The following is a 13,554-nucleotide window of genomic DNA, read 5'->3' on the forward strand; positions in this document are numbered from 1 at the left end:
TGGTCAGGCTGGTCTCGAACTCCTGACCTCAAGTGATCCGCCCGTCTCTGCCTCTCAAAGTGCTGAGATTACAGGCGTGAGCCACCACGCCCAGCCCAAACCGACATTTTATACACTATTTATTTACTTGCATTGAAAATATATTTTCAGGCTGGGTGTGGTGGCTCACACCTGTAATCCCAGCACTTTGTGAGGCTGAGGCGAGCAGATCACCTGAGTCTGAGACTTCAAGACCAGCCTGGGCAACGTGGTGATACCCTGTCTCTGCAACAAACAGAAACATAAGCCAGGCATGGTGGTGCGTGCCTGTAGTCCCAGCTATTCATGAGGCTGAAGCGGGAGGATCGCTTGAGCATAGGAGGACAAGGCTGCAGTAAGCCTTGATTCTGCCACTGCACTCCAGCCTGGGCAGCAGAGCAAGACCCTGTCTCAAAAAAAAAAAAAAAGAAGAAATAAAGACACTGGGTGCGTTGGTTCACGCCTGTAATCCCAGCACTTTGGGAGGCTGGGGCGGGTGGATCAACTGAGGTCAGGAGTTCGAGACAAGCCTGACCACATGGTGAAACCGTGTCTCTACTAAAAATACAAAATAAGCTGGGCATGGTGCCATATGCCTGTAATCTCACCTACTCGGGAGGCTGAGGCAGGAGGATCACTTGAACCCGGGGGGCAGAGGTTATAGTGAGCCGAGATCAAGCCACTGCACTCCAGCCTGGGCAACAAGAGTGAAACTCTGTCTCAAAAAGAAAAGCAAAGCAAATGTATGTCCTTTACATAGAATCTAAAAGAGATGCATTAAGTGTATAAATATTGCTCTATACTATTATCAAGGTTGTAATCTTTTCTTTTGTAGATAACTATAGGTGTAAGTTTTATTTTCTAAAATTGTCTAGCTTTTATTTGCAATTCAAAATGAAATCTATTATATATATTTTAATTGTGGTAAAATACACATAATACAAACTTTGCCATCTTAACTGTTTTTAAGCCTACACTTCAGTGGTATTAAGTCCATTCACGTTATTGTGTAACCTTCACCACCATCTATATCTAGAACTCTGTATTTTGTAAAACGGAAACTGTACCTATTAACTAAAAACTCCTGTTCCTCCTTCCCTCAGCGGTTGGTAGTAACCATTCCACTTTTTGTCTGTAAGAATTTGACTATTCTAGGTTTCCTCATATAAATGGAATCATATGGTACTATATTGGTCATTTTGTGACTGGCTCATTTTATTTAACCTATGTCCTCAAGGTTCATCTGTGTTACAGCATGCATCAAAACATTTTTCCTTTTATGTTTTTATTTTTTTATTTTTTTTGAGATGGAGTCTCACTCTGTCGTCCAGACTGGGGTGTAATGGCGTGATCTCGGCTCACTGCAACCCCTGCCTCCCGGGTTCAAGCAATTCTCCTGCCTCAGCCTCTCAAGTAGCTGGTACTACAGGCACGTGCCACCACACTCGGCTAATTTTTTGTTTTTAGTAGAGATGGGGTTTCACCATGTTGGCCAGGCTGGTCTCGAACTCCTGACCTCAGGTGATTTGCCTGCCTCAGCCTCCCACGGGATTACAGGCGTGAGCCACTGTGCCCAGCCAACTTTCTTACTTTTGAAAGTTCAGTAGTATTCCATTTTGTATGTGTGTGTATATATATATGTCATTTTTTTTAATGCATCTATCGATGGACACTTGGATTTTGTTTTCACCTTTTAGTTATTGTGAAAAACACTGCTATGAACATGGATATACAAATATACATCTCTATATTTTAATATATTTAAACTATTTTGTAATATAACACTTTTAAAATAGCATTAAATACTGAAGTGATTGTTTTCTAAGGTGGTTCTTTTCCACTGCTATTAACTTTTTTTCCTCTTCATTATCTTGATGACATTCAAAATTTACTTATTTAAATGATCATACATAATAATATTTTTAACAACAGAATTGACTAAACTGCATCCAGCCTTTTCATATACCATTTAATTAGTAGCTCACTTTAATGGTAATAAAAGCTTACTCTGTTAGTGCTTAAATGCTGAAAGTATTCCTGCCCTGTGTCTACTTTATCTTAGGCATCTTTCAACCTCATGTGCGACACCTCCTGGTTTTGGCGACCCCTGTAGACATAGTAATTCTTGGACTCAGCTATGCTAATTTGCAAACAGGTATGGCAACCCACATGTTAACGTTTTTTTAAATAATAGTATTTTGGCCAATTGATATTACAGTTAAAAGCTAATCTGGGTGAAATGTTGAATTCCATTGACTCATATTAATGATTATTACTGCCAAATCCTCAGGCTTTTTTCCACAAGTTAACATTGGGTTAGTTTTTTGTTTTGTTTTGTTTTGTTTTTTGAGACGGATTTTCGCTCTTGTTGCCCAGGCTGCAGTGCAATGGCGTGATCTCGGCTTACCGCATCCTCTGCCTCCCAGGCTCAAGTGATTCTCCTGCCTCAGTCTCTTGAGTTGCTGGGATTACAGGCATGCACCACCATACCCGGCTAATTTTGTTTTTTTGTTTGTTTGTTTGTTTTTGATAAGGGAGTCTTGCACTGTCGCCCGGGCTGGAGTGTAGTGGTGCAATCTTGGCTCAGTGCAACCTCTGCCTCCCAGGTTCAAGCGATTCTCCTGCCTCAGCCTCCCAAGTAGCTGGGATTACAGGCACCCACTACCACACCCAGCTAATTTTTTTGTATTTTTAGTAGAGACAGGGTTTTACTGTGTTGGCCAGGCTGTTCTTGAACTCCTGACCTCGTGATCCACCTGCCTTGGCCTCCCAAAGTGCTGGGATTACAGGTGTGAGCCACTGTGCCCGGCCTAATTTTGTATTTTTAGAAGAGACGGGGTGTCTTCATGTTGGTCAGGCTGGTCTTGAACTGCCGACCTCAGGTGATCTGCCCACCTGGGCCTCCCAAAGTGCTGGGATTACAGGCATGAGCCACGGCACCCGGCCGGGTTAGTTTCTTGTTTATTATCTTACTATATAATAAACACACAGGCACACACACACACACACATACTCACACACTCTGCAGGTTCTGTTTAACTTGAATTATCAAATTGTATCAGACTTCTTTTAGTAATTTTAAAATGTATATTATAGAAGCTGTTGACTATGTTAATTGTCAGTAAGAATTGAGTAAGGTTGGGTATGGTGGCTCTTGCCTATAATCTTAGCACTCTGGGAGGCCGAGGCAGGCGGATCACGAGATCAGGAGATCGAGACCATCCTGGCTAACATGGTGAAACCTCGCCTCTACTAAAAATACAAAAAAAAATTAGCTGGGCATGGTGGCGGGCGCCTGTAGTCCCAGCTACTCGGGAGGCTGAGGCAGGAGAATGACATGAACCCGGGAGGTAGAGCTTGCAGTGAGCTGAGATCGGGCCACTGCACCCAGCCTGGGTAACAGAGTAAGACTGTCTCAAGAAAAAAAAAAAAGAATTGAGTAAACATAGATTCTGATGATAATGCAAAGATTTTTAAAAACTGTGGAGTAGCTAATAAACTGATTTATGTAATCTTTCTTAAATAGGTTCTGGAGTTCTTAATGATAGTTTGTCTAGTGGAATGCAGTTGCTTCCAGATCCTTTATATTCTCTTCCTACTGATAATACTTACCTTTTAACAATAACTTCCACTGATAATGGCAGAATTTTCTTGGCTGGAAAGGATGGCTGTTTATATGAAGTAGCCTACCAGGTAAGTCTGACATTTGTAAACGTTTTTTTTTCTCTCTTGATGGAGTAGGGAAAGATAAGCCTTTATTTTGTTTTCTAATTATATAAGGACATTAATATATTTTTATGGTAAATATTCAAGCATACAGTTGAAGCTGTAGTCCCCATGACTACACCATGCCTACAAAACTCAGCCCTCAGAGGTAAAAGTCATTATTAATTCTATGTATGTCCTTGTGGAACATAAAGCAGACATCAGTGTCTCTATAGATATCTATGCATATGTGTTTGTGTGTGTATACACATATACAAATACAAAATGCACTTTTGCAAATATGTGTTTTCACTTGGATTATTGATTTAATTCGTAATTGCTTTTTTTTTTTTTTTTTTTTTTTTAAATGTGATGGAGTCTCACTGTATCACCCAGGCTGGAATGCAGTGGCTGAATCTTAGCTCACTGCAACCTCCATCCCCTGGGTTTAAGCAGTTCTCCTGCCTCAGCCTCCCAGTAGCTGGGATTACAGGCGTGCACCACCACATCCAGCTAATTTTTGTGTTTTTATTAGAGGCAGAGTTTCATCATGTTGGCTAGGCTGGTCTCGAACTCCTGACCTCAAATGATCCACCTGCCTTGGCCGCCCAAAGTGCTAGGATTTATAGGTGCGAGCCACTGTGCCCAGCCCATAACTGGCTTTTCATCTAACAGTATGTCTTGAAATTCTTTCCTTGTCAGTATTTGGTTGATATTTTAAATTATGGACTAAACTCAGTAGTTAATTTTGAATAATATGTCTTGTTTTGTTGATTATAACTGGTATTAGTGATTATAACTGATATTTCATGAAGACTTGAAGGTTTTTATAAATATGGATATACAGTAGTTATTGTAAGGGAGTTACATACTTTTATAAGTCTTCTTTCTACTTTTTTCTTTAAGGCTGAAGCAGGGTGGTTTAGCCAAAGATGTAGGAAAATAAACCACTCAAAGAGCTCACTTTCTTTCCTTGTTCCTTCCTTGCTACAATTCACGTTCTCAGAAGATGGTAAGTAGAAAACAATAAATTTGGCAAGTACAACTAATTTCTAACACATTGTTCCCTCAACATTTTCTTCAGAAATTATCATTCTTAATTGAAACAATTTGTTATGTTAAGTAGCATTTCTTATATATTCATGAGGTCTTTTAAAGGGTAAGGAGATCATAACAGAGAAAGTGTGGATTTTGTTCTCCAGTTTACTTATTTCCTATAAATGTAGCATCAAAGAACTTGCGTCTAAAACAGCTGTACATAATTAAACCAAAATATGTGTATGTATGTGAGAGAGACAGACATTCAGACAGCTAATACATTGTTTGCTTGGTCTAGAACAAATTTCCAGTATAAAAATAATATATCTTAGCTTTTAATGAACTGAGAGATTTCAACAGGTGAAATAATTTTTAAAATGCTTTGGCAAAATAAGATCTGTATACCCAAAGATTAATATGACTGAATTTTAAAATTATTTTCTTTCACACAATCAATTAGGCCAAACTGGAAGTTTCTTAACATAAAGGACCAGGTATACTTATTCTGTGTTTTTAGGATGTAGTAAACATTCATTAATGTTTAAATAACTTAGAATTTATTTTCTAAGTTATTTCATGAAAAAATAACTTAGAATTTGTTTTCAGTTTGGCTTAAAATTCATTTAGAGGACAAAATAACTTACTTTCTATGCTCATAACCCAGTCACAGTATTTAGCGTGTGTTTTTTTCATGTGTTGTCTGACCAAAATGCTTTTTGGACTGGATCTTATGCAAACATCCTAGGATTTAACTACAAAGCAAGAGAGTAGAAAGCCCCTGAATACAAAGTTCTGATTCAACAGTTTGTTGTAACTAGCTAATGTATTTGCTTTGTTAATCCTTGGGTTTACTTTTTTCTCTTTTTTTTTTTGGTCTTACTTTTAGATCCTATTCTTCAAATTGCAATTGATAATTCTAGAAATATTTTATATACACGATCTGAGAAAGGAGTAATACAGGTTAGTATTAATATTATTATACCATTAAGAGTCAAATAAATCCTTATTTTTAAGGAAGACAATTCCCGCCTCTTAAATTTTTCCTATGAACTGTGTAACTAAAAAAAAAAAAAGCCTGCTGGGCATGGTGGCTCAAGCCTGTAATCCCAGCACTTTGGGAGGCCAAGGTGGGCGGATCACCTGAGGTCTGGAGTTTGAGACCAGTCTAGCCAACATGATGAAACCCTGCCTCTACTAAAAATACAAAAATTAGCCAGGTGTGGTGGTATGTGCCTTTAATCCCAGCTACTTGGGAGGCTGAGGCAGGAGAATCATTTGAACCTGGGCGGCGGAGGTTGCAGTGAGCCGAGATCATGCCTTTGCCCTCCAGCCTGGGCAATAGGGCAAGACTTCGTCTCAAAAAAAAAAAAAGCCCAACTCACTTCTCAGAAGGGGCCCCTTTCTATGAAATTTCGACTCTGAATGTTTTCATGTTTGTATTAAATACCAATATTAAAGGATCCCTTAAAAGGAAGAGTTTAATAATATGTGTATAGTATATAATCATGTTTAAGTGAGAATGATTTTGTATTCACAGGTGTATGATTTGGGACAAGATGGACAAGGAATGAGCAGAGTTGCCTCTGTGTCACAGAATGCCGTTGTCTCTGCTGCTGGTAACATTGCTAGGTAACATGTAATTTATTATTAAGCATTTCATTTGCAGGCATAATTATACTATTTGTGTGTAGCCTTCTAAAAGTATATTATTCCCTCATCAAAATGTCTCTAAAAGACAAGGAATGTTGAAGAGATGACACTCTACATTATGTTTGAAACGGAGCTGTTAGAGACTCCTTTATTTATTTATTTATTTATTTTTTTGAGACAGGGTCTCACTCTGTCACCCAGGCTGGAGTGCAGTGACACAATCTTGGCTCACTGCAACCTCCACCTCCTGGGTTCAACTGATTCTCCTGCCACAGGCTCCCTGGTAGCTGAGATTACAGGTGCCTGCCATCATGCCTGGCTAATTTTTGTATATATATTTTTTGAGATGGAGTTTCGCTCTTGTTGCCCAGGCGGGAGTGCAGTGGTGCTATCTCTGCTCACCGCAACTTCTGCCTCACGCGTTCAAGCGATTCTCCTGCCTCAGCCTCCCGAGTAGCTGGGATTACGGACATGCACCACCATGCCCAGCTAATTTTGTATTTTTAGTAGAGACAGGGTTTCACCATGTTGGCCAGGATGGTCTCGATCTCTTGACCTCGTGATCCGCCCGCCTCAACCTCCCAAAGTGCTGGGATTACAGGCATGAGCCACCACGCCCAGCCTAATTTTTGTGTTTTTAGTAGAGATTGGGTTTCGCCGTGTTGGCCAGGCTGGTCTCTAACTCCTGACCTCAGGTAATCTACCCACCACGCCTCCCAAAATGTGGAGATTATAGGCGTGAGCCACCGTGCCTGGCCAAGACTTTTTTTTTTTTTTTTTGAGATGGAGTTTCACTCTTGTTGTCCAGGCTGGAGTGCAATGGTGCAGTCTCGGCTCACTGCAACCTCTGTCTCCCGGGTTCAAGTGATTCTCCTGCCGTAGCCTCCTGAGTAGCTGGGACTACAGGCATGCGCCATCACACCCAGCTAATTTTGTATTTTTAGTAGAGATGGGGTTTTCTCCATGTTGGTCAGGCTGGTCTCGAACTCCCGACCTCAGGTGATCCACCTGCCTCGGCCTCCCAAAGTGCTGGGATTACAGGCGTGAGCCACCGCACCCAGCTTGAGACTCTTTTATTCTTATGTTTGATAGTTGGAAATATAAGGTAGACTGGTTTTACTACGTAAAGTACAGCTTGACATGTGTTTTTCCTGGCAACTTTACATAGGGATCATGACTAGGAAACTGCATGTCTCAAAGTTTCCCCACTTTTAACTATTCACTCTTTCGGTTTTTTGTTTGCTTCTTTTTGAGATGGAGTCTCGCTCTGTTGCCCAGGCTGGAGTGCAGTGGCTCCATCTCAGCTTGCTGCAATCACCACCTCCTGGGCTTAAGCGATTCTCCCACCTAAGCCTCCCGAGCGGCTAGGACTACAGGCACATGCCACCACACCTGGTGAATTTTTCTATTTTTTATAGAGACAGGGCTTCACCATGTTGCCCAGACTGGTCTTGAACTCCTGGACTCAAGCAATACACCCGCTCTGGCCTCCCAAAGTGCTGGGGTTACAGGCATGAGCCACTGCACCCGGCCACTACTCACTCTTTTAACAGACATGTGTGGTTCAAGCTTAGTTGGTCTGATTATTGACACAAGTACAGAACACAATATTTCAAAGTTGTAGTACCCATTTTATTCATAAGGAAACTGAAACTAAGGGATGATTTGCCTGAGATCTAACTCCTAAATAAGTACAAGAACCTAACGCGGAAGCCAAGTCTTCAGACAATCTGCATTACCATTTGCACATATCCCAACTACCTTGGTCAAGCTGCAAACACTCTCTCTCTCTTTTTTTTTTTTTTCCGAGACAGTCTCACTCTTGTCCCCCAGGCTGGAGTGCAATGGCGCGACTTGGCTCCCTGCAACCTCCACCTCCCGGGTTCAAGCGATTCTCCTGCCTTAGCCTCCTGAGTAGCTGGAATTACAGGCGCCTGCCACCACACCTGGCTAATTTTTGTATTTTCAGTAGAGATGGGGTTTCACCATGTTGGCCAGGCTGGTCTCGACCTCCTGACCTGAGGTGATCTGCCTGCCTTGGCCTCCCGAAGTGCTGGGATTACAGGCATGAGCCACTGCACCCCATCTGCAAACACTCTTTTTATAATGAAGGCCTCAAATTTTTCAACCTCTGTTGTCATTGTGCCTAGATTATTGCTACAATCAGAGTGAAATAAATCAACTTTTTGTTTTTTTTTTCAGACAGGGTTTCACTCTGTTGCCCAGACTGGAGTGCAGTGTTGCAATTGTAGTCTGCTGTAGCCTCAATTTCCTGGGCTGACGTGATCTTTATGCCTAAGCTTCCTGAGTAGCTATGACTATAGGTGTGTGCCCCCATGCGCACCTAATTTTATTTTTAGTAGACTGGGGTCTTGCTATCTTGCTCAGGCTTTTTGTTTTGTTTTATTCTTCAGTGACAAGAAAAAAATTCTGAAGGCAGACACAATTGAAAACACATAATTTTCTGTTTTTCCCTCTAATTTTTTTCTGGAATTTTTTTCGAATCCACAAAAAAATTAAAAGAACAATGTGACAAAAACTAATACACTTTTTTTTTTTTGAGATGGAATCTCACTCTGTCACGTCACCCAGGCTGGAGTGCAGTGTTGCAGTCTCAGCTCACTGCACCCTCTGCCTGCCGGGTTCAAGCAATGCTTCTGCCTCACCCTCCCGAGCAGCTGGGACTATAGGCGCGCACCACTGTGCCTGGCTAATTTTTTGTATTTTCAGTAGAGACAGGGTTTCACCATGCTGGCCAGGATGGTCACGAACTCCTGACCTTGTTATCCGCGCGCCTTGGCCTCCCAAAGTGTTGTGATTACAGGCATGAGCCACTGCACCCGGCAAAACTAATACACTCTTTATCTCAATTTTAACATTTTGCCTCTTTGTTGCCTGTCTTATAAGCCATTTGAAAGTACATTGTAGACATCATGACTTTTTTTTTTTTTTTTGAAATGGAGTCGCACTCTGATACCCAGGCTGGAGTACAGTGGTGCGATCATGGCTTACTGCAGCCTCCTCCTCCTCCCAGGCTCAAGGCATCCTCACATCTCAGCCTCTTGAGTAGCTGAGACCACAGACGTGTGCCACCACATCTGGCTAATTTTTTGTATTTTTGGTACAGACGGGGTTTCACCATTGTTGCCCAGGCTGGTCTTGAACTCCTGAGGTCAAGCAATCCACATGTCTCAGCCTCTCAAAGTGCTGGGATTACAGGCATGAGCCACCGACATGCCTTTAGTCTGTTACATAACAACAATATACTTAGTCCATATTAAAATTGCCCAGTAGTCCCCAAAATCTTTTTTTTTTTTTAACTCTGCTGCCCAGGATTGAGTGCAGTGGTGCTTGACCTCCCTAGGCTCAGGTGATCCTCCAACTTTAGCCTCCCAAGCAGCTGGGACCACAGGCACGGACACCTCCACCTGGCTAATTTTTGTATTTTTTGTAGAGAGGGGATCTCACCATGTTGCCCTGGCTGGTCTTGAACTCCTGGGCTCAAGTGACGTGTCTGCCTCAGCCTCTCACAGTCCTGGGATTCTGGGATTACAGATGTGAACCACCATGCCCCCAAAATCTTTTTTTTTTTTTTTTTTTTTTTTTGAGATGGAGTCTTGCTCTGTCACCCAGGCTGGAATGCAGTGGCACGATCTTGGCTCACTGCAACCTCCACCTCCTGGGTTCAAGCAGTTCTCTTGCCTCGGCCTCCCGAGTAGCTGGGACTACAGGTGCACACCAGCACACCTGGGTAATTTTTGTATTTTTAGTAGAGACGGGGTTTTACCATGTTGGCCAGCTTTTATGCCTCAGCCTCCCAAAGTGCTGGGATTACAGGCGTGAGCCACTGCGCCTGGCTTCAAAATCTTTTATAGTTGTTTTTCTTTCCATTTTTCTCCAGTTATATCAGAATTTATGAATTGGATTGGTTGTTAGTCTCTTTAATATAAAACAGCCCCCTGGCCACCTTTTTTTTTTTTTTTATAATATTGACGTTTGGAAGGAAGGGCAGGATAATTATACAAATTTCTAAATTTATCTTTTTTTATAATTAGATTCTGAGTAATATATTTTATATATGATGTTTATATGTATTTTATATATGTATATGTATTTTTTCTTTCTTTCTTTCTTTTTTTTTCTTTGAGACAGAGTTTTGCTCTGTCACCCAGTCTGGAGTGCCATGGTGCTATCTTGGCTCACAGCAACCTCTGCCTCCGAGTTCCAGTGATTCTCGTGCCTCAGCCACCCAAGTAGCTGGGACTCTAGATGTGCGCCACTATTCTCGGCTAATTTTTATATATTTTTTAGTAGAGTTGGGGTTTCACCATGTTGAGCAGGCTGGTCTCGAACTCCTGGCCTCAAGTGATCTGACTGCCTCAGCCTCTCAAAATGCTAGGATTTGAGGCATGAGCCACCTCACCAAGCAGTAATATATCTTTTAGCCAATATTACATAGGCAATGTGAAATGTCTTACTACATTATATCAAGAGACACATAATAGCAGTTTTCTCACTGTTGAAAACTTTATTGAGGTGATTTTAACCAAATGTCTACATTATAAAGATCCATTTTCTCCCTTTTTTTTCCCCCTTGAGATACAGTCTCAGTCTGTTGCCCAGGCTGGACTGCAGTGACGTGATCTCAGCTCACTGCAACCTCCACCTTGGGTTCAAATGATTCTTCTGCTTCAGCCTCCCAAGTAGCTGGGATTACAGGCATGCGCTACCACCCCTGGCTAATTTTTTTGTATTTTTAGTAGAGACGGGGGTTCACCATGTTGACCAGGCCAGTCTTGAACTCTTGACCTCAGGTGATCTGCCCACCTCGGCTTCCCAAAGTGCTGGAATTACAGGCGTGAGTCACTGCACCCGGCCTTTCTCCTTTTTTAATTAGCAGTAATGATACTTTGACACTGAGAACACTGCTCCCCACCAACCATTCACCCAATGGTTTTAGTCTTTTTTTGTGATCTTTGTTTGAAAATAGGGTTACTCTTAACAATATAAATGTAAAAAATACACATTCCAGAGTTTTTCCAGTTCTTGCTGCTCTTGTATTACTTTCCTAAGAAGCTAGTCTTAAATTATTTAGCATATTTAGAAAATATAAGGCCGGGAGCGGTGGCTCACACCTGTAATGCCAGCACTTTGGGAGGCCAAGGCAGGCGGATCATGAGGTCAGGAGATCGAGACCATCCTGGCTAACACAGTGAAACCCCATCTCTACTAAAAATACAAAAAATTAGCCAGGCGTGGTGGCGGGTGCCTGTAGTCCCAGCTACTTGGGAGGCTGAGGCAGGAGAATGGCGTGAACCTGGCAGGTGGAGCTTGCAGTGAGTGGAGATGGCGCCACTGCACTCCAGCCTGGGCGACAGAGCAAGACTCCGTCTCAAAAAAAAGAAAAAAGAAAAAAAAAAAGAAAATATGGAAATATGTGGTCGGGCACGGTGGCTCACGCCTGTAATCCCAATCCCAGCACTTTGGAAGGCCGAGGCGGGCGGATCACGCTCACGCGAGGTCAGGAGTTCAAGACCAGCCTGGCCAACACGATGAAACCCTGTCTCTACTAACAACACAAAAATTACCTGGGCGTGCTGGCGCGAGCCCGTAATCCCAGCTACTCAGGAGGCTGAGGCAGGAGAATTGCTTGAACCTGGGAGGCGGAGATTGCAGTGAGCCGAGATCACGCCACTCTCCTCCAGCCTGGGTGACAGAGTGAGACTACATCTCAAAAAAAAAAAAAAAAGGAAAATATGGAAATATGTAAACATTCTGATGGGAAATGTTTCTTATAATTTAGCAGACACATTTTAAAAATACACTTTATTTTCTCCTTTCTTTTAGGACCATCGATCGTTCTGTTTTTAAACCAATTGTCCAAATAGCAGTGATTGAAAATTCTGAATCACTGGACTGTCAGTTATTGGCTGTCACACATGCAGGTATGTTGTTTTATTTACATATCTGCTATTACTGTTACAACTTCTGAAAATTCTTAGATTTGGAAATTTATGATTAGAAATATATTTTTACTTCTATATCTGCCGTAAAGCCATATAAATAGTTTGTAAAATAAAGGATTTTGAAAACTGGGAGATTTTTCTAATTCTGTTTCTTCATTTTATAGATATAAAACCAAACTTAGGCCAGGCATGGTAGCTCACATTTGTAATCCTAGCGCTTTGGGAGATCAAGGCAGGCAGATTGCCTGAAGCCAGGAGTTCAAGACTAACCTGAGCAACATGGTGAAACTCTGTAACCCCGTCTCTACTAAAAATACAAAAATTAGCTAGGTGTGATGGCACGGCCTTGTAGTACCAGCTGCTTGGGAGGCTGTCATGGAAAGATCACTTGAGCCCAGGAGTTTGAGGCTACAGTGAGCTGAGATTATGCTACTACACTTCACCCTGGGCAATAGGGCAAGATCTTTTCTCAAAAAACCAGTAAAAAAGCAAAACAAAAGCCAAGCCTAAAAGGCGCAGTGGCTGACATTTTGTAACAAAGCCTGAATTGGAACACAAGATTTCTTGGTTTGTCTTTGCAAGTTCTTTCTAATGAAATGTATTGATTCACCTCTCAATTTCGAGTTACGTTTTCTTAGATATATATTTTAGCAGATAGTCTATATGGTAATTTAAGATCAGTCAGGGGAGCCGGGTGCGGTGGCTCACACCTGTGATCCCAGCACTTTGGGAGGCCAAGGCGGGTGGATCCTGAGGTCAGGAGATCAAGACCATCCTGGCTAACACGGTGAAACCCCATCTCTACTAAAAACACAAAAAATTAGCCAGACATGGTGGCAGGCACCTGTAGTCCCAGCTACTCGGGAGGCTGAGGCAGGAGAATGGTGTGAACCTGGTAGGCGGAGCTTACAGTGAGCCAAGATCGCGCCACTACACTCCAGCCTGGGAGACAGAGCAAGATTCTGTCTCAAAAAAAAAAATAAATAAAAATAAAACAAATTAGACGGGTGTGGTGGCACATGCCTGTAGTCTCAGCTACCTGGGAGGCTAAGGCAGGAGAATCGCTTGAACCCGGGAGGCGGAGGTTGCAGTAAGCCGAGATGGCGCCACTGCACTCCAGCCTGGGCGACAGAGCTAGACTCCATCTCCAAAAATAAAAATTAGTCAGGAAAGTTAT

At 42.2% G+C, this 13,554-nt stretch overlaps 1 protein-coding gene across 4 annotated transcripts in view; it reads left to right on the top strand.

Annotated features, from left to right (window-relative positions):
* NUP155 (nucleoporin 155) overlaps positions 1-13,554 on the top strand; it is a 79,724-nt gene that overhangs the window by 16,614 nt on the left and 49,556 nt on the right. For all 4 annotated transcript variants that reach the window (XM_016953406.3, XM_016953407.3, XM_016953408.3 and 1 more), the window contains 6 exons: positions 2,081-2,173; positions 3,545-3,711; positions 4,630-4,735; positions 5,648-5,721; positions 6,299-6,390; positions 12,259-12,356. In XM_016953406.3, the coding sequence (XP_016808895.1) occupies positions 2,081-2,173; positions 3,545-3,711; positions 4,630-4,735; positions 5,648-5,721; positions 6,299-6,390; positions 12,259-12,356 (630 nt within the window). The remainder of the gene's footprint in view (positions 1-2,080; positions 2,174-3,544; positions 3,712-4,629; positions 4,736-5,647; positions 5,722-6,298; positions 6,391-12,258; positions 12,357-13,554) is intronic.

Source organism: Pan troglodytes, chromosome 4 (assembly GCF_028858775.2).
Source record: "Pan troglodytes isolate AG18354 chromosome 4, NHGRI_mPanTro3-v2.0_pri, whole genome shotgun sequence".
NCBI lineage: Eukaryota > Metazoa > Chordata > Mammalia > Primates > Hominidae > Pan > Pan troglodytes.